The following is a 24,099-nucleotide window of genomic DNA, read 5'->3' on the forward strand; positions in this document are numbered from 1 at the left end:
GTGGGGAGCGAGGGAGTTGGTGTTGTGTTTCCCCAAGGTGTCCGACTCCGGGGGCGACCCCAGCTCTGGTGTCTGGTGGCGGGCGCGAGGACGTCTGTGGGGGGGTTGCATCAGCGATGATGAAACCGCCGTTGAGCTCAGGCCTGTGATGGCGTGCCAGAGCCCCCGCATTTCAACAGCAGCCTGAAGCCCTGGAGCCACGGAGCGGGGCAGGCCCAGTCTCGCTCAGGCTCACACTCCAACTCAGGAAAAGGGAGAGGCCAAAAAGCAATGCACTGCCACCCCCCCCAAAAAAAAAACCCTGGGGGGGTGGGGGCTTCCTTGTTAATCATACAGGTCCCAAACGCTGCTCTGCACCAGGTGTCAGCCTCCATCTGGCAAAGCAAAGCTTTATAGATCACCTCTTCCCAGCAGGAAGCACGACATGTCAGGAAAAGCGTATTCCAACGGGCCCGATCGGAGTTCCGTTTGCTGCGTCTTACTTTTCAGACACTTCCTGCAGGAATATTCCATGTGTCCTGTCCTTCATTCCACCGGAGTCTGTGCCTGCATTCAACCAGATTTCAGTGGCATGAAGTGTAAGAGACATGGAGGTTCGGCGCCGCGAGCTAACAGAAGGCCAACGTGGAGCGGCACTCAGTTTGTTCCGTTTGGTATTTTTAATGCTAGATTTTTTTTGCGTGTGTGTGAGAGAATACGAGCATGTTACGTTAAGATACTGCACAGTTCAGCGATGTGAATAAAATTTCTTGACCTTGCGCCTGGTTTCTCTTTTATTTTTCTGCAAATGCAATATCTCAAAATGATTCCAGAGCCATTATTCCACCCACACCTGACTCGGAGCGGCTCGCAGCCCCAGAGCATGTTCTTCTTTTCATTTTTTTTATTTTATCATTAGTCAACGCGGAGAATTTGAGGCTCAGCCCACACAAACAACCTTTACTGTTTGGCAAATGAAGCTTATTAACAATTTAAAACAGGCCCTTGCTGTAGCCCACTCAGTATCGTCATTAAACATATTTCCCTGTGCGAGAGATGCCTGAACTCATCCCGGAACATTTCTATCCTGCAGCGCTCATTAAACAAACACGACGGCATAGCCGTTGCTATTTCACGTCGACATGTACAACATCATTTCTCCTCCACGTGCGTTAGCCTCTTTGTTTCGCCCCTGATGCAGATCCCATGCATCTGCTCGGGCCTTTTTATTTATTTTTTAAGCTGCAGGAGTTTTTATATTTATATATATATTTTTACCTGATCAAAGCCCTAAAGTTCAATAGAATTTGAAATAAAACCGAGCCTTGCATCTAGAGGTTCGTGAGCATAACCCTTCACAGCCGGGGTCGAGTTTGTTTTCGGCTCCTGACAATCAATCTATTTGAAATGTGAAATAAGAGCAATACGGCAAAGCAGAGCGGCGTACTCTCGGCCCGTGGCTACGCATGTAGGTAGACTCATAAAATATCAACTCCAAGTCGAAAATCCCCCCCGGTGCGGACCCCCCCACCCGTTCCGGGGTCTGAGCAGACAGTTGGTACACAATAGAAGACGGAGAGGACGTCTTACTGTGTGACACAGCCACACCGATCCATTTATAGATCCTCATGTTTACATTATTTATCATAAACAAAGTATTAATTAGGTGATATTTAACAAAAAAAAAATTTTTTAAAAGTGGTTATAATTTAAGGAGGAAGAATCTCTTACAAGCCAAGGTGCGTACCACAATCAGAAGCATGTGCACGTCTGTCAATGGGCTGAGGCTGTGGAATAATCTACCTGTAACAATCAAAGGAAGTGAAGGAATTCCTTCAATTCAAAAAGAGTTTAAAATTCTCACATTAGAAAACTATAACAGCGTCCTTGTTGATTCTCATGTTCAAAAATAATTTTCATTCATTAAAAAAATACATTTGTAAGAGGTTAAACAATGAGATTCAAATATTTATATTATATTTTTAAATAATAATTAGCAAGAAAATAATTGATGCAGTGAATAAATAAAAATGTTTCTCTTAAAAAACAAAACACATTAATAATCATCTTAACTGCACACCTGACTTGTTGCCTGGCAACACCAAGGAGAACGCTTAGTTGCCTGTTGGTAGCATAAATAGCATAGTTCTGTTAGCGCAGCGGCATCACCATGAAAGTCCGTGAAGTCTGGCCCTTCCTCTTCTTTCTCAGCGTGAGTTCATCCTCGCCGGGAGAAGACACAGGTGAGAACGGACCAGCCTTCATCAGCGGCGGCCATGTTGGAAGAACTGAAAGCCGCTTTCTGCTGTGGGACGCGGATGGTTCGGTTCCTCTTCTCCGCCTCGGCGCCGTTAAACCCAACCCACAGTGCGTCTCACGCCTCCGTGTCTGTGGATTTGTGTGCGTTTAGTGGCCGAGGACATCGGCGTCCATCAGCTGGAGCGTTTGGTGGAGTTGCTGACGTCTAACGAATGCGAGGACCTTCTGCTCGCCCTCTCCCACCCGGAGGAAGACATCTTTCAGCGCCTCGAACGCCTCTCGCCGGAAAAGAATGACCTCCGTCTGAAGCCTCGAGCCAAGAGACACGCCTCTTTTGCCGCAGGTGAGTTCTCGTCGTCACCTGAAGCACCTCCCACCTCAAGGCAGCGCTCCTTGGGCCCTGAGATCAAACGCGTCAAAGGTGTAGTTTTACCTTTTCACGTGTGTGTATATAAAATATGTGCGTTTGATACGAGTCCATTTGGTTCGAATTTATATTCTTTTAATATCAAGTATTGTACTTCTAACGCATTATATTTTCCTGATGCATCATTTGCAAACTAAACTTTAATTTACGTCAGCGGTAACGGCTAATTTACGCTCCTGCTACGTACGTGAACACACATCTGCTCGTGAACTTCCCATCTGTCGACATATTCGTGTGTGACGTTAATATCAATGCGACCGCGGGGGCGGGGGGGTCAACAACAACAAAGATGGCGACGGACCGCGGAGGAGGTGACGGTGCGAGTCCAACGCGGTAAAAGCAGAGCTGGAGCTAACCAGTGAACTCTATTTTAATTTAGCTAACACCGTAGTCTGAGATTTTTATTACTTTTCTTTCTTCTTCGTTGGTTTTGTCAGCGTCCGTCGCGACTCACGCCCCGCCTCCTTCCTTTCTACAGTGCCCTCAAACCACTTCCGGTGATGTCGCTCCACTACTTCCGTCTCATCCGTGTCCATAGATTCTCTGAAAAATCTAACCAAATACGTGTGAACATTTTCCCAAATAAATGAACATCAAACTGTCTAGTTCTTATTTTTTTATAATATTCCCATTTAAAGAAAATTCTGTTTAAGCGGTTGCAGAAATCCACAATCCCCCATGAACGCTAACGTTCTTTCACGGACCAAAAAGTCTCTTCTGACTATAATTAGAATGTGGAATTACATTTGCCATAATTAGTTTGATCCTTTGACAGGATTCACACCGCCCAGTTTCATGGTAATCAGGTAGTTTATAAATAGTCCAAAAAGTTTTCATCTCGCAATGTTCAAAAAGTAGAAACCGCAGGCGAGAACACCTCCTGTTCTTCACACATTCAGCTCAGCTGCTGGAGCTTCTGGCAGCTACGCTAACCGTTAGCCTGTCCGGGGGCCCATATGTTTCGTGTTTCCCAGGAAACGAGGCTCGTTGCAGGACGGCCCTGACAGGCTGGCTGCTGAGGTACGGCGAGCAGACCTACTACGACAGGCTTTCTCGCGCCTTGCAGCACATCGGCCGGACGGACATCGCCGTTGGTGAGAAGTGCGTGGAGGCGGACGAGCACGCAACGCCGCTTTGCAGCATCCGACTGCAACAATTCCAAAGTGTGCTACCGCTATAATGAGTTTCAAATTAAAAGAATCCACTTTTTTTTTTATATGAAAGGCGCATTCCTGACAAACAAAGCAGATCTGGAACAAAGCTTCAGCCGGGTGCGCCACATTGTGCCAAAACTATTATTGTGGCCAAGGCGGCCTCCAGAACACAAATTTCTTCATTACTTTTAGAATAATTTTAATTGGATCCTTGAAATGCGGCAGCTCTCGCATGATGCCAGGCTCTGGCACGTGCTGCAGTCCAGCATACACAGAAACTCCACAGCCGAGTGGCGAAGGAGGTGTAAACGACCTGACGGAGGACTCGGCGGAGCCAACACCAGCCACAGAACAAACCATCTGCTCCTTTCATCAGCAGCTTCGGAGTTAAAAAAAAAAAAAGGGAAAAGACAGGGAGAGGATGGGAAGTGATGAGTTAGAAGACAGGAGGGGGAAAACTGTGGATGCAGAATGCAGCAATTATCATCAACTAGACTGCAGTTCTGAGATGCGCTGGTGCAAATGCGAGCAGTTTATTTGGACGACCGCCGGTCTCCAGCCAGGACTCGGAATGTTGCGTGTTGGGAAGGTTTTATTTGCAAACGCGTGGAGGCAAAGAGCTTTTATTTTTTGATCGGCTGTCTTCTTAACTTTACAGAAGTGGGGAAGAACATCAACCAGGAAAAGATCCTCAACTTGAAGCGCCACGTCGAAGACTATCACAAATACGTCAAGTCCCTAAACATCCCGCCGGTGCAGTCGGGCTCCAGGGACGGCCCACGCAGGAAAAGGAAAGGTAATTCGAAAGAGGAGTCGCTTCAGTTGGGCGAAGATGAACATAGAATTAATAACGGGGGGGGGGGTTATCATGCGCGCCCACGTCCGAGCCCCAAATACCTCCATCTACTGATAGCGAGAGATTTTTGGACCGTCCCTCCAGAGACTGTCAGGATGACAAATGATGATGCGTTCCACTGAACCGTGGATCCATTAAGTGTTTAGATGAGATGCCAGATTAGATCTCGTGGCCGGATCTCATTATTCCTCCCACCAGTATTTCCCAGGACATTCAAAAGCGTAACCATCACATGTCCAGCTCTTAAATCCTCCGCGGTGCTTCGATCAACGCGAGTGTCCCCCGTGTGTCTAGCCAGGGCTCTGGATTGGCGCCACCTGGACCTGATTGTGGAGCGGCCCCCCCTCCCGCCCTACCTGAAGGGGCCTTTGGATGCAGCTCTTCCCATCTTGTGTGGAATCCTGCTGGGCTTCGGAGGCACTTTGCTCGTGGGCGTTTCCGTGTTCCTCCTCGTCCTCCGAGTGTCCTGCGAGAGACCAGCGCAGCCGTTAGGCGGGCGTCACCAGCAGCACCAGCAGCACCAGCAGTGAGCTACTGGTTTGAGATGCAGTGGGGAGGCAGAAGCTGCACAGTTGTCTAACGGGCCTGAATAAGACGGTCGACATTTAATACTTGTACAGCTGGACACGCAGCGATGAATAAAGGCTCGTCCTCCATCTTTCATGTTAACTTTCTCCATCTTTCTGAATCCACCGATCAGCACCGAACCCGTGAGCGGCTCCACCGCGGCTAATTAGGACAAACGCGACTAGAATGTTTCAGATAAAGTCGTTACCCGTGCCGCCTGCGCGTCTGCCTTTGCCTAGGCTGGCGAGAATGATCGTCTCGGCCAGCGGGTAGGCGACTAGCGGCGCCACAGATGCACTGGAACCCGGCCCTCGCACCGAACGCTCGCATCCGGTGCTACTGCGAAAGCGATGCCACTTCCATTTCCCCTCCGAGTGGCGGCGCCGTGCCCGTCTGGCGTCCAACGACAACTAATTATCCGGCTTAGCGCCTGCTTCCTCGGAGGCTGCCGAAGCCTCAGCAGGCAATCCAAAAGTCTAATAACGGTGACGACGCTAGCAGACGACGGAGCGACTCCCGGCGGTTGACGGAAGCCAAATAGAAAACAGGCCTCTCTCTATTTGGGCGTCTGAAGTAGCGAGGATCGTTAGCGAGCTGAAACAGCTTCATGAGGGAGGAGGAGGAGGAGGAGGAGGTCCAGGCTCCTCCAAACAGAGGAGAAACATCTGACTTTGTTGACAACCATCAATAGAAGTGAGGCTGCGCGCCCATCAGGGGCATTTCCCCGTCCCGTATCGAGTACGTTTCGTAATGGCGAACCCCCGGGGGGGGGGGGACCTTCTCCAGCTTCTCGTTCTTACGGCATCCATACTTCCTTCTTCGTAATTGAACTAATTACTTCATTACACAAATTTGGCCCAAAGCCCTTCAGGAGGCAGCCAGCTTGGATTAACAGTGGAACTAAGCGGCAATTACAGACAATTAGTTCATAAATCTACATTTAAACAAATTACGGTGGGAGAAAGTCGAGGATCGGGAACGCCGGGCGACTCCGAGGGAATCTGCTGGAGCTTCTCTTCGGATGGAGGCGCGGTTTGTGTTTAGCAGTCTGTCCGTCCATCGATCCGAAAGGCTTCCGTCACCAGACCGAAAGCTGACACGTCCAAACGTTGGGACGTGGTCGCCGTGGAGACTCCTCCTGTTGCCAGGGGTTACCGTTAATGAAAGGGGCAGATCAGGTTCGCCTGTGGAGAGGAAACCGTCGCACCGTGCCAACATGGGGGGGCCCCGCATCACGGTTACGACCGAGGGGGCCCTTCCAGGACCATCGACGCATGCAGCCTGTCGAGGCGGGGGGGGGCTTGTCATGAGATTGTCTGCTGGCCCTTTCCGACGCATCGCCCTGACGGAGCGCCGGAACGGGCCGACCTTCATTTCAAGCCATTATCATGCAAAGCGATGAAGCAATCACAGATGTCACGGCTGAACAGAGAGAGGATCCGACATGAAATTGACATTTCCAGCCAAGGTGAGGCCGAACGTTGCCGGCGCATGGCTTCCAGGCGGAGCCATTCTCATGTAAAATAGGGCTTTTGGTTTTTCACCACGGCGGTCCTTTTGGGTTGTTTAATGGTTTGCAGCGCTGCAGCTTATCAAACCGGGTTCTTGGAGGAGAGCGCACCTGTCTCTTGTCATCGGCTCGGCGCAGCATCAGCAGCAAAGTGTTTTGTCTGGATGGACGGCTTGCGACGCGTGCCGAGGGGGGGGAGGGGGGGCGCTCAGACGAGGGCCCGGTCCTCGCTGTGCCGAGGAGGCCCGTGCTGGGGTGCGCTTAGCGTCACTAAAGTCCCTCCATGTGCGTCTTCATTCATTGCTCGGGACCGCCGAGGTTCCGCAGCCCCCACTTTATTACTCTCCCTCAGATCAATACGGATCACAGGAAACAAGACGGGCGTGCGTTTCTGTGTTTGTTCTTAAATCAGCGCCGTTCCAGCTTTCACTACTTTGTCTTTCAAGGTTTCCTCATAGGGGGGGGGGCAGAATCTGAGACTTCTTTAAAGTTTTTACCGCTGATCAGATGAAAGAACGACCAGGTGGGTTCACAGGTGACGCCACAGTGCCCTCCTGTGGTTAGAACGGGGTATTACAACAAATGGAATAATTGAAATTCCAGTTCAAAATGACTTTTACGTCTAAATATCTAGTGAAGCTCCTGCATGCCGTGGACTGTTTCATCACATCGATGCAGCGCCAGACAAAAGAGCGATATTTACTTAACCAGATCACAAATATTGATCTCTCAAAGCTACCATTTGTGTTTTTTTCCTCGAGTTGTAGGAAAGTGAATAATTTCTCTTATGGCGCCAGAAAATAGATAAAATCCTTTCTTCTATATGGAGGCTTCCTTTCAGCTTTCATGCATGCAATCGACAGATTTTATTTAGTCATCTTCTGGATTCACCTGCTGACAGGTGAGTCATGACGCAACGGTAACGGAATCGACTTCCCGTCCGTCCCTGCAGACCAAATCAGAATCTGTCTCCTCCGAGCTTCAGGCAGGTGTGTCTCCTCCCCACCAGGAGGAACAGGAGTGGAAACCAAACAAACGTTTTTGTCTTGTTGAATTCTTGTCTTAATTATCCCGGGATGTGAATCATTAATAGAACTACTCTTTAAAAGTACCTGTGCGCCGTGAACGCCCCACGCGCAGGTTTGCGCATCACCCTCAGGCCGTTTCCATACAAACTAAGACGTCACAACGCGAACAGCAACGTAGAAAAACACTTACCGATCAATCATCTACCCTCACGCACCGCGCGGATGAACACAGCGTGGGCCCAGCCCACGGAAACCGGCACCTCCCTGCCGACACACCTGTTCCAATCTAACCAGGTGCGGCCCACCAAGGGGCTGCAGCGCCACCCAGAGGTCATTACACGTGGATAGAAGGAAGGACAAACCTTTCATTCTCATGTGACGTCACTGCAGAAAGCTTTGTGCCCCTGCAGCCTCGGTCCCAGAGTTTTTAGTTGATTTCCGTAAAAAGTCATCGACTTCTGAAAAGCAGGAAACTTTCAAGATGCTCAACAGGAAAAATTCATGAAAGGTCAGACCTGAATATTCCCTGAGGGACACCCCTGCATGGGGGCAGACAGGTGTTAAATGACGCCCCCCTCCGGCGCCACGCTGCTAGTCCCACTGATGTGAAGCCACCGTGCGTGTAAACAGATCCAATACATAAATCTCTGCGTGCCAAGTTCTTAAAAGGAAGCCTGTTAATGAACGCGCCGGGGTCGGTGCGTGTGCAGAGGGCGTAACATTCATTTTTATGTCGTCTTGCAATTAACGGGATTGAGAAGCTGAAGTTGAGGTTTGAGCTGGAAGCCTGATTTACAGGATGGGATCTTTTTTTTTTGGATTCGGGGCCATTATAAGGAAGAAAAATCAAAGGACAAAATTATAAAAAATTAAAAACTGTAAATGTGATGACGATGTTCTGACATTTTTGTTGCTTTGCAGATGTGATCTGGTAAATAAAGGGAGTCACTCCGGAATAACGCATAATAAAACAAAGACAAATCAAAATGTTTTTTCAACAGTTTAATGTTGTTGTTGTTGTTTACAGGTTCTCTGCACCCATCTTGCAGCAGTTTTCTGCAGCCTCTTGTTTTATTGCGCACTCTGCGTTCAGCACATCAACAATAGACACTCAAACAAATCTCCAGAAACGATTGGATTAGCATGTAGCATCATTAGCACATGTGAAATTAGAATTGTGACGTGAAAAGAAACGCATTCAAACACCGAGACAAATAAAAGTGGGGGTGGGGGGGGGCGGAACGAGCATTTCCTTCAATCCGAATAGTTCACAAATGAATTCAACCTGGGAGGCAAGCAATAAGACAGGTGAGCTGCAGGTGATAAAATCAAACGCACCCACACATGCACGCGCCATCATTACCAGAGCTCCAAATTAAACCTGATCGCAGCAGAAGCCTTGTAATCACTCGTGGAGAAGGCGCTCGGAGGCGCACGGAGGCGCAGAGCCGCGCCAGAACGCCTCGGGATGATTTCTTAATAGCTTCATAAATCAAATCGTGCAGGAGAAGCAGCAAGAAGAAGAAGAATGAAATGAAAATGAGGAGGAGGAGGAGGAGGAGGAGGAGGAGGAGGAGGAGCGTTTCTTCGGCTCTTCGGTCGGCGCTCAGAACATTTCCTGCAGACCAGAACCCGCTGTGAGACGCAGAACCCAGATTTGAGGGTGAATGCGCGTGTTCTTGTCTCACCTGCTCCAGATCCTCGTGCGTCTTAAAAGCGACCTCCTGGTTTGGTTTCTCCGCCTGCATGCACGCGCACAAACACGCTTATCAGACGCGGCGCGGAAAGACACGGCGAGGCGCGCGCAACGCGACCTTGGTGCAACTTGTTTGTGGCGGCGCTTCATGCGTCACGAAAAACCTTCGCGGTGTTTCTGTTTACCCTCCGATAAGCCGACAAAAGCTGCGGGAAAATAGGAGTTTGAGAGTTTTCCGCCGCTTTTCATCCCTCCTTTCATCCGTTGCGCAGCCGTGACGTCATGGAAAGGATTTGCGCGTTTTACGCATGCAGCCATCGGGGGGGAGCCTTACCCCGTGGGAGACTCTCCTCTCTCCGGTGGTCCGCTGAGCAAACAGGACGGCGTCGTGGACGGAAAGGAAGAGATGGCTGCGAGCAATATTCCCCTCCTCGAACGCCCCCCCGGCTTCCAGCTCGCCGTGCACCTGAGCTGCAGGTGGACACCAGATCACACAAAGCACGTTCATCCTGTTCAGGTGATTTCATCCGGCTCACCCTCTATCAGTTATGAACTTGACGATGAAGGAATGAGTCTGTTGCCATGCCAACAGCGCCAAATCGTTTTGAAAGGCACTTTACGTGTTTACCTTGAACATTAGCCAGGTACAGGTCGATGCCCAGCGCGGAGTAGCTCGAGTTCATCTGCGTGGGGGAGACAAAAGGAACGGATCACGGACGAGGATGGAACGATGCTCCGACAATCCCGGCCAATCGACCCAAAGCAAGGAATATTTCCTTTTTAGAAAGGTTGAATGTTACTATTTCTGACGTCCAAACCTTTGTCAGCGCTTTGATGCCCATCAGGTCCACGAAGCAGACCCCCGCCAAGTCCAGGATGAGGGTGTGGAAGGGCGTCGGCTGGGACCCCAGGGCCAGCTCCTGGTCAGCTGACCGCTCGCCCGGCTCCGCGTCACCGCAGCGGAAGTTGGCGTAGCTGGTGGGCGGATCGTTGGCGTCGAAGTCGTTTTGCAGCTCGAGCTGAGAGACCGTCTACAGGAAACAGAGGAAAGACTGCAGGTTCTGATCGAGGGTCTTCTGATTGTTTCCTGTGCGTCCGGTCTCACTTGATTCTTCATGGTCACCAAGGAGCTGGGCTTCCTCCTCCTCGCCCCCTTGTCCTTCTTCTCTTCTTTCCTTTTTTCCTTCTGTTCCTTCTCCAAGAACTTCCTCCGGGCCAGGATAAGTTTGTCGGGGTCCAGTCCGGTCTGAGCAGGGACACGAACAACTGTCGGCTTGGGGCTCTTTTCAAACCCCGAATGGTTCCGGTTCTACCTTCTTGATGACCCGCTGACGAAACAGTTCTGCATTAGCAAAGTAGAGCGGCGAGCAGTAGGTCACGATCTTCACTCCGGTTATTGGCGAGGCCTGTGGAATGTTTCAAAGGGAAAAACAATCAGCCGCATTCCCCATTCTATGGATCATAGCGACAATAGAAAACGTTGTTTCCTTACCTTGCTGTACGCTTTTGGATTTTTGTAAAGATCTGTGCCCATAATCCGAACCACCGTGGAGCCGTTGCGACTGCGAGGAGCACAGCATCAAACCGTTAACGACACGGTTGTCTTCGGTGTCCCCCCCCCGTCTTCCCCCGTCCCGTCCCGGAGGCGTGCGGCGTGGAGCGCGTATACTCACAACTGCGTTTTGAACACCACCACCAGGATGGAGAAACCCACCCCGATGGCGACCCCGTAAGGCAGGCTGAGAAAGAAGGTGGCCAAGAAGGACACGACCCAAACGCACTGAAGGAGACGGGAGCGACAGAACAGCGTCAGGGATGAAGAGAAGTGCACGGCGAAGACGCGTGGAGGTCCTCCACTCACGCAGTCCGGTTTGCTCCTCTTCCACAAGTGAAACGGGTCCGACAGCTGCAGGAGCGTGTTCTTCAGGTTCACCGCAATCAGGGCTCCGAGCACCGACTGGGGGGGGGGGGGGGGACCGAGACGACGGCGTCACCTTTCACCTTCCACTTCAATGCCATCCACCATAACTCTGACGTTCACCTACTTTCGGAAGAGGCTCCAGGAAGGCTCCCAACGCAAGCATGGTAACCATGACGACCAGCATCACACACAGACTGGCAAACTACGGGAAGCCGCAGAAGAAGACTCCAGTTCGGTGCTATTTTTTTCATCGAAATGCGCTTCACGGACTCCGGGACGCTCACCTGCGACTTTCCGCCGGCGCTGTCCACGGCCAGCGTCACGGACAGGGCGCAGCAGATCACGTGGATCTTAAAGAAGCCCCCGAGTAAATTGCTGCAGCCGAGAGCCAGCATTTCCTGTCCGCGGACACAAATGAGATATTTATGGAGCGGAACTCGGGACGCGGGAGCGATGTGCAGCTCCTCTACCTGGTTGGGGTCCACGTCGTAGCCGTGTTTGGCTGCCAGCGTCCTGCCCATCGCCAGGTTGATGACGTAACCCACGATCGCCAGGGAGAACGCTGTGCTCAGCATGTCTTCCCACTGACTCACCGTGGGCAGGGTCGGCGTGGGAAATCTGGAGAAACAGACTCCGAGAATGAGTCAAAACCCCCTCGAGTAAAATCTCTCATTCTGCGCCGGCGGATGTTTTTACCCCAAAGAAATTTCCCCCACTACGTCCATGTGATAGATCTCAGGGAGGCGCAGGGGCCCCGAGACAGCAGTGGCCACCACCACCTGCGCAGAATGGGAGTCGGATCTGTGGTCTGAGCTACATAAAGTCAAAGAGAGAATGTCTGTGGGGAGAAATGACCCCAACTCACGACGACAATCTCGATGGGAACGGGGAAGGGCAGCTTGTGGCGGTAGCGAGCGCTTAGCTCCTTCACCACAATCAGAACCGCACAGCTGGCCAGAGCAAATACTAAAGACGCTACGTTGGTGTCAGGAAGGCCGCGTATGATGTCTATGAGAGTCTGGGACAAAGAGTTAAAATGATAAATGTGAATTTGAAGGCGCTACAACGTCCGTTCGACGACAACAGGAAAAGGCCCGCTTACGTATATGACCGCAAACGGACCGCTGTAAGACGGAACGGTGATGCCGAAGATGTACTTGAGCACCGAGACGAGGATCTGCAACCCGGCGGCGGTCATGAAGCCTCTGACGAAGGACTCCGACAGGTAGATGGCCACAAACCCAAACTGCGTGAACCCGAGGCCGACCTAAACGGACGGACGGAGTCACGAAGGAGTCGCCGTTGTCTTTGACCGTAAAGGCCCGCCACGCTTCCGGGTACCTGAATGATCGCAGTGAGGCAGGCCAGCGTGCCGGATATCCCCAGACGGACGTCGTCCATCAAGTGTCTGTCCACGACCGTGGCGTTCAGGGTGGCGTTGAAGTGGCTGAAGTCGGACTCTGGGGCCAGCCTGAGGCACACGATGCCGACCATGATGCTCAGGACGGCGAACGTACCTGGAGACCAGCGTGTCACGTTTACCTGTCTACACAGGATCGCAGCGGGTAAATCGCCCCGACTCACCTGGGACCATCTGGTGGGCGGTGCCCATGAAAAAATACGGGATGAGCGGGAAGAAAGAAGAGTAGAGTCCGTTGACGGGAGGGAGGCTCGCCAGCAGGGCGAACGCCATGCCTGGAAAGACCGGGAATCTTTTCAGAAGAGTCACAGAGATCAAAGGACACGGAGAAATACAAACGCTGGTGAGACTGCAGGAAGGGAAGAGGAGCGGGAGTGGACCTTGGGGGACCTGAATGGTCCCGGCGCTGACCCCGCTGATGACGTCACACAGCAGGTTTTCCTTGACGTTGTACCTGGGGAGCCAACTCAGGACGGGGAGATGTCTGAGCAGCAAGCCCCTCAGTCTGGACACGGAGCATCTGAGAGAGGCAGACAAGACGTTCGGGTTCCGTGCTCGCCGCTCTGAAAGGTGCCGGGTTCCTGTACCTGAAGAGTTTCTTCACTTTCTCTCCGACGGGGAACTGTCGAGCCTTCTTGTCGAACTCTTTGTCGAACTCTGGGAGGTTATAGGCCGCCCTGTCGATCACGTAGCGAGGGCGGTGCGGGTGCATGGCTGGAGCGCAAAAAGAATCGCATGCATGACAATTAAACGAACGTCCATCAAGGGCCTTCCAAACCAGGAGAAACTGTTCAGATCCTTTTCTTGACTAATTATCACGTATGACGATTACATTTCATCTGGAAATCAATTCATTCTTCTTCTTCTTCTTGTCCCCTGAGGGGTCACCACAGCAACCCGACGTTCTCCACTTCACCCTGTTCTTTGCATCGTCCTCCCTCACTACGTCCATGTATCTTCTCCTGGGTCGACCTCTAGCCCTGTTCCCTGGCAGTTCCATCCTCAGCATCCTTCTACCGATATAGTCCCCGTCTCTCCTCTGGACACGTCCAAACCATCTGTCCTCTCTGACCTCATCTCCAAAACGTCTGACCTTCACTGTCCCTCTTATTGTCTCATGTCTAATCCTATCCAACCCTGGTCACTCAGCATCTTCATCTCTGGCAGCTTGTTTCTTGAGTCTTTATTCAAGAAAAACTTTATATCTCATCATCTGTTCCGTTATCATTTGTATTTTATGTTGTTTTAGACACCAGACGGAGCTGCACTCCTAATCTCATTGTGTAGCTACTATGCCATGACAATAAAGGCTTTCTATTCTATTCTATTCTTGTTTTATACGCAAAAAAAAATGTGTAATGTCATTAGTAAACCTGCAATTACACAGTAGAAGCTATTTTTCTTTTTACTGTTTATATATATATGTCCAGGTTGGTCAAATGTACTCTGTCCGGTTGTCTTACATCTACAGTCAGTGGCTGTAATCTGACCTTGAAGGATCAGCCAACACGCAGGTGGACTGTGGAAATATTTGCTTAAAAAACAGGTAAATAATCGCACATCCCGGTTCATTCAAGTTCATTAACAGGCGAAGAAATAAGCCCAACGAGCCGGCGGGGCGAACAATCGTCACGTTCAAATGTAATATACGCAGGTGAACGCACGGCCGCGGTGCTTTTCATTCGAACCCTCCAACTGCTCTGAGCCTGGAGGAATGGATCCCGTTCTGGAGATGAATAATCCTTCAGTCACCTTAAAACCACGTAGCTACAGTGAAGGTCGTTACACCTACACACGGCGGAGCTAAAGAATTTCACGCAGATCTGAAGTGTGAGAGAACTCCACCGTACCTTTGTGTTGAAGCGCACCCGTGGGCTTCCGGCGCTGCTGTGTTTGGCTGCTGATCGACACAGAGGCCGGCTACACCTTCTAGGTGGAGCTTCCAGCCCAGAAACGCTCGGGAGGCTTCACCCGACGGCGGTCGTGTGTTAAAGGACGACACGGCGATGTAATTCATAAACACAACTTTAATGGGTTTGCTTCATTTGTACACAATCAACTAAAATACATTTGGAGACATTTTGCGGTAAAAGGTAGACTTAATAGTGACCAGCCATTTACGAAGCCGAGTTGAACCTCACTCATCAAAGTCAAAATATATAAATAGTGTAATTGAACATTAAAAATGGTGAGACAGAGATGACGATGCGTAAACATGACATTTTCCCCCCATTACGTCATTTATACATGATTTATGTGCAAAACAATGGCATCAATATCAAAGCCTAAAGTGCAAGTATTTATTAAATCCATTTGTGTTTTCTCATTACAGGAATATCAACACATCTGATAGTGAACAGCGAGAGGAGAGTCGCCCCCTGGTGGAACCCGAGAGGAGCAGCCTCCCTCAGAAGGAAAGGCATAAATAAATCAAGTTTGATGAAAGACAAAAGTAGCAAGGAGGCTATCTTTAACACCATGACAGCGACTGCTCACACACACACACACACACACACACACACACACACACACGCGCGCACGAGTATCCTGTCATTCGAGACATCTGGGTAGAAACATTCAAGCCCTCCAACACCCTGCTGCCATCCCAGTGTCAGCAGGGCGGCTTCAGGAAGGAGCTCTAATTTTTGGTTCCGACGAGCTTTTTCACTTTTATTTTAATAATCATGATTGGATTAAAAGCTGCTTTATTTGGGGAAACTTCCTTGTTTTTCCTTCCAAGATATGTTCATACTGACCTACACTTGTATAAAATCCGTATGGGGAAAAAAAAAAAAACACACATCACTACTTAAATATTCTTGAGGAATTAAATCATGAGCAGTTACAGCCTTCGGAGGTTTAGACTCACAGCTACTTGCAGGAATATGACGCGTGGGTTGTTAGAAGTAGGCGAGCAGGCTACAACGGGAACAGCAGGGCTTGCTAAGCAAGTGAAACAAGGGAAAACTCCACGTGGAAGTCACATGACCTTTTGATCCGGCCGCGGCCGCCTTCGTTTCAAATGTTCTTTGAAAAGTTCCTGTAGGCAGCACGCAACATGAATTTCATCGCGATCTATAAAATCGGCACCGACTAGAAGTCGCTGAGGATGCTGATGTCGGCGAACTCCTGTCGATATCTGTACGAGTATAAAGCCAAGAGGAAAGACCATTTCAAAGTCAGGAAGCTCCACACGCAGGCCAGAAAGAGGCTCGTCGGGTCAGCGGGAGCTGCGGGACGGAAATCACAAGACAATGAATGAGGATATAAATAAGATACGCACGGTGGGTTCATGTTTGGGTCAGCGTGAACTGGGCACAGTAGAGGGGGGGGGGTCACCGTACATTGCTTCTCTGTAATGCCGAGAGTCAAGAAGGTGATGAACGCTGTGACGGCCAGAGCCGAGAAGGCCGCACCAACAGCGATGAAGAACTTCAGGCCTTTGAGCCAGGTGCGCCAAAAGTCCTGCAGGTACATGACGTGCGTGACGAGACACCAGAGCGCCAGAACACCTGTCCCCCCCCCAAAAAAAGAGCATTTTATTATGAGCTAGCATCTTTAAAAAAAAAAAAAACAACAACAAGCTAACTTCAATCAAAATGAGTCCAACAAGCCTGAAATACTCAGGATCCATTTTAGCTGTCCTTGTTATCTGAAGTTAATGTTAATAGGAAATCCGAGAAAAATGAAAAATTAGGAAAGGTAAAGAATTCATAAAAAAAAAAAAAGATGCATAAATCCCTAAATAGCATCTCTTTAGTATTTGGCTGTTGTGTGAGAATTTGAATAATAACTAAATAAACAAATTACTTTTCCTGTTAATCGATACGTTTGCGTTGAAACGATTTAAACAATCTCCTGATCGCAAGAGAACTGATCTCAGATCATTCCACCAGCAGTCCAATAAGTCCAATAAGAGACGAACCATTTAGTTTGTTTGTTTTGGAGCGGAGCTCGATCAATAATGCTGAGGAAGCAGAAGCAGAAGCTGAAGCTGCAAACCTAAACATGCTAGCTTCGGCGACGTCGAAGCACATCGCTAACCCACAACACAGTGGCTGCATTAGCCTCGATAGAATAAATTAGTGGCTTTAAATAAGTTCTTAAGCATTTTAATGACGCTTATTCAATGCTCGTATAACAAGCGAGGAACCCCCAAACAAGAAACACCGAATACCGCGGCTAATGCTAACGCTAACGCTGTGCTAACATACCTGACAGGCCTCCCATGGCCGCCGTCCATGGCTGTTTGTACGCAATGTTCCAAACCAAGAAAGCCGAGAGTCCGACTAGGGTGCCGAAGGTAGCATAGCCTATGCGAATGTAGATTCTGTTGACCCCCATCCTGGAGCTAAACTACCGCGACCCAAATCCTTGAAACGGTCTTGAAGGCGGAGCAACAACAAAAAAATCAGACTTTAGCATTAGCTAATAGCTTAGCGCCACATTATGTAATAGCCTCAGGACTAAGAGTGGGACAATAACAAAGATGTTCCCTTTAGCTTAACGACGCTGGAAAAACGGGCTTCTTAACGAAACTGTCGCCGGTTCTACGTTAGAAGACAAAAAAACGGCGACAAATTGTGTGTCCATCAAGCGAAGCGGCAACAAAAACACCAGCCGGACTGTTTATCCGTTCCCAAACCGCGTGCTGCGCCCGAACAAAGGAGGATCAAGCCTATTGTTGGCACAGGGGTACAAGGAGATATCAAAGTGATCCGGACGAAGATGGTGACTGTTTTTGCTACTAAATTCTCCCCGGATCTTGATGCAGTCACGTTATCGGCCTATCTTGGGGCTAAGCTAGGACGCAAGGTTAGCTGTGAGCGTGTAGCTACTTTTGGCACTCGGTACAGCTCGTTCAAAGTGGGTGCGGAGTGTAACGAAGTGGCAGAGATGTACATGCCCGATCTCTGGCCTGAGGGCTCGGTGATTAGGCGCTACTATGAGCCACGTAAAGCGGGCGCGGTGGCGGCTAAACCAGCACCGTATCAGCCTGCTAGCGGTGTAAATGCGCGCGGCGAAACCACGGCTAACTAGCTATGCTAGTCGGCTCGTATAACTGTCGAGGGCTGCGTCTTGGGGGCAGCGACGGGGACAGAGCACGCCGAGTAACGGTGGATAAATTGTTGTTAGAATGCGACATTCTCTGCCTGCAAGAGACTCTCCTCTCTAAACAGGACCTGGGCCTTTTGAATGCTTTTAACGATGATATTCATGGTGTTGGAGAATCAACTGCTGACCTGTCTCTGTGCGTAATGAGGGGGAGAATAGCAGGAGGTGTTGCTATCCTCTGGCACAAGAGACTGGACTCAGTGCTCAGTGCCATTCGGCTAGATGTAGACTGGGCTATTGCTGTGAAGTATGAGTCTGGGGGCAAGGAGTGCATGGTTCTTAATGTGTACATGCCGTACGAGTGTAAGGAGAACGAGGATGACTATCTAAACAAACTCGCTTTCATTCACTCTTTTGTGCAGGTTAATCCCTGTACTTCTATCTATGTGGTCGGCGACTGGAACGCTGACCTGTCAGATAAGAGCTCCATGTTTGCCAAACACATGGTACACTTCTGTGAGGATAGTGAGCTCATCATCTCCAGCCGAGTGCTTCTGCCAGCTGACAGCTTCACTTATATTAGTGAAGCCTGGCACACAACGTCCTGGCTTGATCACTGTGTGACCACGGCTGATGCTCATGACAACATCCGCTCCATGGAGGTTAAGTATGACGCGTCCCTGAGTGACCATGTTCCTTATGTTTTTTATGTTGAGGCTGATAGTCTGCCTGAGTTGATCAGAGAGAACAAGGGCAGGGCTGGACGTAAGGTAGACTGGTCGAAGCTCTCTGATGACGATGTTTTGTATTACTATGGGAGAACTGATGCACTGCTGAACAAGGTATTCTTGCCATGTGATGCTGTTGTATGTTCTGATCCAAACTGTGAAGATAGGATACACTACAGTAATCTTTGTGTCATGTATGATGCTATAGTAGATAGCTTATGTACGGCTGGCAGCACCTTAGCTAACTACAGGTCTCACGGTAAAACAGGCAAACCAGGCTGGCACAAACATGTAGCTCCTCACCTTGCTGCAGCCAGGGACGCTCACGGAGAGTGGGTTCAGGCAGGCAGGCCCAGGCAGGGGCCTGTTCTGGACCATAGAAAACTGACTCATGCCAGGTATAAATCGGCCATCCGTTATATCACCAGGCAGGAACGACTGATGAGGGCTGACTCTTTGGCTGAGAAGCTTCTCAGCTGTAATGTAACTGGGTTCTGGAAGGAGGTGAAGTCCTTGAATCGGGGAAGTGTGGCCCTGCCGTGTTCTGTTGAGGGAGTCACTGGATCGGATAATATAGCTGAGCTGTGGAGGCAGCACTACTCTGCTATCTTTAATTGTGTTGACAGTGTCCCCTTTCAGGTAGGGAGCGTCCCTGACAGCGAGGTGGTGGGGGTCACAGCTACTGAGGTGCGTGAAGCAATAGATAAACTGGCAGATAACAAAGCTGATGGTCCAGATAGAATCACTGCAGAGCACCTAAAGTATGCTAGCCCGAGGGTCTCTGTCCTGCTTGCGTTATGTTTTACAGGCTTATTGTCGCATGGGCTGCTGCCTGACTCCATGTTGCATGTTACACTGGTGCCAGTGATTAAGGATAAGACAGGCAAGGTGGGGAGCCTGGATAACTACCGGCCGATTGCTCTTGCTAGTGTAATTTCTAAGGTCTTAGAAAAAATCTTATTGATTCGCTTAAGTCCTTTTCTTAACACCACTGACAATCAATTTGGGTTTAAAACCAAGCATGGTACTGACATGTGTATTTATGGTCTGAAAGAAGTGATTGACATGTATAAGGCTAAAGACTCCTCTGTACTGGTGGGCTTCATCGATGCCTCTAAGGCATTTGACCGGGTGAACCATCGGAAGCTGTTCCTGAAGCTGAGGGAGAGAGGTGTGCCAAACGGTCTCCTTAGAATCCTGGCGTATTGGTATGCGAATCAGACTATGCAGGTTAGGTGGGGTAATGTGGTCTCACCTCCTTTTGCTGTGGGGAACGGTGTCCGCCAGGGTGGGCTCCTTTCGCCGGTGCTTTTTAACTTCTACATGCATGATCTCTCTGTGCAGCTCAACAGCTGTAATACTGGTTGTATGCTTGGTGACACCTTGATCAATCACTTTATGTATGCTGATGACCTGGCCATATTGTCACCGAGCAGTGCTGGCTTCCAGCAGCTCCTGGACATATGCACTGGCTATGGTATCAGGTTTGATGTAAAGTATAATGCCAAGAAGAGTGCCGTCATGGTTTGTAGAACGAGAGAGGATAAGGGTTTGGACTTCCCAAGATTTTATCTGTCAGGGCAAGTGCTGTCTGTCTGCAGCAGAACCAAATATCTGGGCCACATCATCAATGACCAGCTGGGAGATGATGATGACATGTATAGACAGCGGCGGATGCTGTATGCGCAGGCCAACATGCTGAAGAAGAAATTTAGTTTTTGCTCTGAAGCGGTCAAAGTCACCCTCTTCAGGGCCTTTTGTACGCCACTCTATACTGCCCCCTTGTGGATCAAGTACAAACAGGCCAGCATGCAGAAGTTGAGGGTGGCATACAATGACTGCATGCGGATACTTCTCAGGAAGCCAAGATGGTCCAGCGCCAGTGAGATGTTCTGTGGTGTCGGGGTTAACGCCCTTAATGCTCAGCTGAGGCACCTGTCATACAGGTTTATATGTCGGCTGCATGACTCAGGGAATGACATCATCAGAACACTGACTCAGCCAAGCCTAAGTGCTGTGAAATTTAACTCAGGTATTTGGTGTCATTGGTACCTGATGTTGTTATAGGATTACTGTGTTTACTGTGTAAACGTTGTATATGTTGTAAATGTTATGTGTGCTTTTTAATTGGACCATTGTGTCTGCAAATAAAGATCTGATTTGATTTGATTTGATTTGATTTATCCGGCCGACATGCCCCGCAAAGATAGTGAGCCGTCGCAAAGAGAACGTTGCCACCGCGGAGGCCTGTCTTCAGCCGATGCCGCAAACATATCGATCAGGACAACTTTTATTCGGGTTTTATTGATCTGATTGTGTGTTGGGAAAATGCGTGTCACACGAAATACAGAATATGCAATTTTCTATTTGTGAAGAAACCAATATGTCAAGTGTGTTTTTGTAGATTTTTCCCTTGAGTCAACTATCTCTTGTGCTTAAAATATCTTTGCACCAAGGAAATCCTTACAGCGCCCCAAGTGGAGAAAACAGAAACAGCAGCCCGATTCCCAAAGCTGATTGTTACCTCCACCAGGTTATGATTTGTCTGTTTGTCTGTCTGTTACCTGCTGGAAGCATGGAAGCATATTAATGACTCAGAGGAATATTTATCAAATTAACTTAAGCACACACACACGTTGTTTTAAATCTGTAACTCAGAGCTTCAAACATTTCCAGTCTTTGCCAGGAGACATGAACCAGTCTAAATCCAATGTGACAAGAGAAAGCCAAAGCATGTCCTTAAAGCTGCGAGGTGAAAGCCAACCACGCCAAAGAGGATGTTGGTTTTAGTCTCATTCTGTCTTTGCACATTTACACATGGCTGTGTCCCGCTGCTTCTCTCAGGACATGTCCCTGGGCTCCGTCTCGCTGACCAACCGGACAGATAGAGGAAGCTGCGTCTGGCGAATCCCACTCAGCTCACACAAACCTCATCAGCGGAGAAATTGTCCTCTGACATGTGAACGGAGCAGCAGAGAGCGTGAAGCAGAACGCCAGCGGACGGTGTCGCTTCTTAGCAGAACACTTCTGACAGGCTGCAGGTTTGTGATTTATATCAGATGTAAAATGAACTTTCATGTTATATGATGCAAATGTATGATTGTCTGGTAAATCAATCCTGTTTGATGAGCAGCTTTTGAAATCTTGACATCAAGCGTTGTATGTTTTTAGGGAAAGTTTTTTATGTTATTTTATTCATGTTTTATTTCTATATTCTGATCAGAAGGCGGCACACGTGTGAGAATGATGCTAACAAGGCTCGGAATTATTCTTATCCCGTTTTAAAACTGATTGTCTGTTTCAGTCCTCGTTGACCACGAGGTCAAACTAATGACATATGTCCCCCCTGTCGCCTCTAAGAGCGATGGAGGAAGGAAAAGGTGTGTGTGTGTGTGTGTGCGCGTGTGTCACAAGAAAGTCAGCTGGTAAAGTACACAATCCGTGGGCGTGCATGTGCTGCAGGAAAGCCCACTCCCATTCCCAGAGGATATAAATAAAAACATTTGCACACATGCAGATGAATCTAGAAAGAAAATGAGATTAAAACACAAACATCACGACAAACCTAGTTTGATTAAAGAATCAGTGTACGATCGATTCAAAGTCACATTCACGTGTTATTCTTACACAAACATGCTTATTTAGTGTTTCCTGCATGAAAGGAAATCAATCTGGAGGCTTTTCCCTCCTAATGATGGAGATTGGCGCAGCGGGTGGCGCAGTGGGTGGCGCCGTTGCCTCACAGCAAGAAGGTCACAGGTTCAAATCAAACTTGGGGCCAGTCTGTGAGGAGTTTGTTATGTCCTCTCCGGCTTCCTCCAGCCACCGAAAACAACAACATGATTGTGTGTCTGTGGGTGACCCTGCGATGAGCTGGCGGCTTGTCCAGGGTGTGCCCCGCCTCTCGCCCCTCAGCTGCCGGATAAGGCTTCAGCAGATCCTGTGACCCTGATTTCAGCGGTTAAGAACATGAAAGAATGGATGATGGCGACTGCAGGATGACTGTGTTCTCAACAGAGGGCAGCATTTATGTTCAAAATGCCAATCAGGTGCACGAAATAAAGTTTTATATATCACTCGTCAAATGTCAAGTTCAAAATGATTTGATTTTATAAATGCAGAAATTGGATTTGTTCCTTTTTGGTGGAAGAAAACCTTTTTTTTTTTTAGTTTTGCTTCAAGGCCAACCACCGAATCAATCAAGTCACCTTTTCCTCAAAGGTGAACAAAAAGACAGGAATCACAAGAACTCGGTGAGATTCTATCAGGCAGACAGGACCGGTCTGTTATCTCCGTCCCAGCAAACCGGATTCCTCTGTTGTGGCCATTCGGAATCTGGCATCATTAGCCCGAGGGACAACAGACAGTATTCTCCGTGTAGTTTGATTACTTGCTTGTGTTTTTTAACACTAGGTCTTTGTCTCTCTGTCACCGGAGGATCTCCATGTGTCCAAAGGGATCCAAACCTGGTAAGAAGTTTTGTATTCATTCTGAGAGGTTCCATTAGACACGCTTGCAGCAGCTTTAACGTTAAGCCACCAACGGATCTCCTGTTCTGAGGATTCTCGCTGTTCGAATCTCAAGGAGAGGTCAGTTCAGGAAGGGCAGTTCTGCTGCTGGAACAATAGCTGGTATTTAAACAAGTCTTACATAATGCCTGCAGGCTGCAGAGCTCTGCTGAGGTGCACACGCAGGGCTTGGACTCAAAGCCCCCCCCCCCCCCCCCCCTTGTTCCCAATCGACAGGGAGCAGATTTACAACTTGGATGTGATTCATTAAAGAGAAATAGACACAAAAAAAAAAACGTCTTCATTTCTACATGTTTCCACACAGACACCGTTTAAAAGCCATCCTGATCACGGAGAACATGTTCGGTTCTTTGAGAAGACGATGTGCACCGATCATGGGAGGCGTGAGTGACCTGCATCCACACACCCACACGCGCGCGCGCGCACACCTACACCCACGTCCAATAAAGAAACACTGAGCTGAGATGTGTGTGTCCGGTTATAATTGAACCAAAACAACATCAGAAGTCGTTCAACCTTAAATGTTTCCTGCCCTTGAGCAAGGTTTATCTGCAAACACGCCTTCGGGGCCCCGGTAGAGCCAGACAGCTGGACAGCCTGATAAGTGAGTGCGGAGTTGAGTTCTGCAGCTCATGCGCGCCAGACGCTGAACAAACCAGTCCACGCAGCGCGCGTGACGGCGCGTGACGGCTCTTTGTCTTTGTTTGTCCCTTCGCGGAAACTGTGTAAAAGAAAAAAGATGGACACGGTTCACTGCGAGACAGCGACGAGGCATTTTATCTGTGCCATCAGTAACATGCGCGCAGATCGCGTTGCGTTCCCTGTTCACTGGCGCGACGTCGCACAGAGAACAACCTGTTCGGCGCGCACCTGTCCGCACGCACACGGTGTCCGTGCGTCAGTGCCAAGCCCCGGAAAATCAAAAGCCGTTAATTAGGGAGCAAAAAAAATGTCGTAGGAGGCCCTCTGG

The 24,099-nt window shown here is 49.3% G+C and overlaps 2 protein-coding genes across 2 annotated transcripts; both read right to left on the reverse strand.

Annotated features, from left to right (window-relative positions):
• Positions 1-9,386: 9,386 nt before the first annotated feature.
• Positions 9,387-13,529, reverse strand: LOC137898762 (solute carrier family 26 member 9-like). Its single transcript, XM_068742811.1, has 20 exons — positions 13,405-13,529; positions 13,198-13,337; positions 12,982-13,092; positions 12,739-12,914; positions 12,500-12,664; positions 12,263-12,415; positions 12,094-12,176; positions 11,868-12,015; positions 11,682-11,795; positions 11,522-11,599; positions 11,338-11,433; positions 11,150-11,256; positions 10,969-11,038; positions 10,790-10,882; positions 10,582-10,722; positions 10,295-10,507; positions 10,105-10,159; positions 9,811-9,947; positions 9,469-9,522; positions 9,387-9,398 (listed from the first exon to the last, which is right to left on the reverse strand). The coding sequence occupies exons 1-20, from the start codon at positions 13,527-13,529 to the stop codon at positions 9,387-9,389; spliced, it is 2,271 nt and encodes a 756-aa protein (XP_068598912.1).
• Positions 13,530-14,826: 1,297 nt separating this feature from the next.
• Positions 14,827-17,447, reverse strand: slc48a1a (solute carrier family 48 member 1a). Its single transcript, XM_068748263.1, has 3 exons — positions 17,032-17,447; positions 16,162-16,329; positions 14,827-16,047 (listed from the first exon to the last, which is right to left on the reverse strand). The coding sequence occupies exons 1-3, from the start codon at positions 17,159-17,161 to the stop codon at positions 15,911-15,913; spliced, it is 435 nt and encodes a 144-aa protein (XP_068604364.1). The 5' UTR covers positions 17,162-17,447; the 3' UTR covers positions 14,827-15,910.
• Between the last annotated feature and the right edge of the window lie 6,652 nt (positions 17,448-24,099).

Source organism: Brachionichthys hirsutus, chromosome 2 (genome assembly GCF_040956055.1).
Source record: "Brachionichthys hirsutus isolate HB-005 chromosome 2, CSIRO-AGI_Bhir_v1, whole genome shotgun sequence".
Lineage (NCBI taxonomy): Eukaryota > Metazoa > Chordata > Actinopteri > Lophiiformes > Brachionichthyidae > Brachionichthys > Brachionichthys hirsutus.

Coding starts and splice junctions, on each gene's coding strand:
- LOC137898762 (XM_068742811.1), bottom strand. CDS start 13,529: ATGCACCCGCACCGCCCTCGCTACGTGATCGACAGGGCGGCCTATAAC. Junction 12,665..12,738: donor GCCTCACTGCGATCATTCAG/GTACCCGGAAGC, acceptor CCGTCCGTTTAG/GTCGGCCTCGGGTTCACGCA. Junction 12,016..12,093: donor GTGGGGGAAATTTCTTTGGG/GTAAAAACATCC, acceptor CTGTTTCTCCAG/ATTTCCCACGCCGACCCTGC.
- slc48a1a (XM_068748263.1), bottom strand. CDS start 17,161: ATGGGGGTCAACAGAATCTACATTCGCATAGGCTATGCTACCTTCGGC. Junction 16,330..17,031: donor GGCCATGGGAGGCCTGTCAG/GTATGTTAGCAC, acceptor GGGGGGGGACAG/GTGTTCTGGCGCTCTGGTGT. Junction 16,048..16,161: donor CGGCATTACAGAGAAGCAAT/GTACGGTGACCC, acceptor TCCGTCCCGCAG/CTCCCGCTGACCCGACGAGC.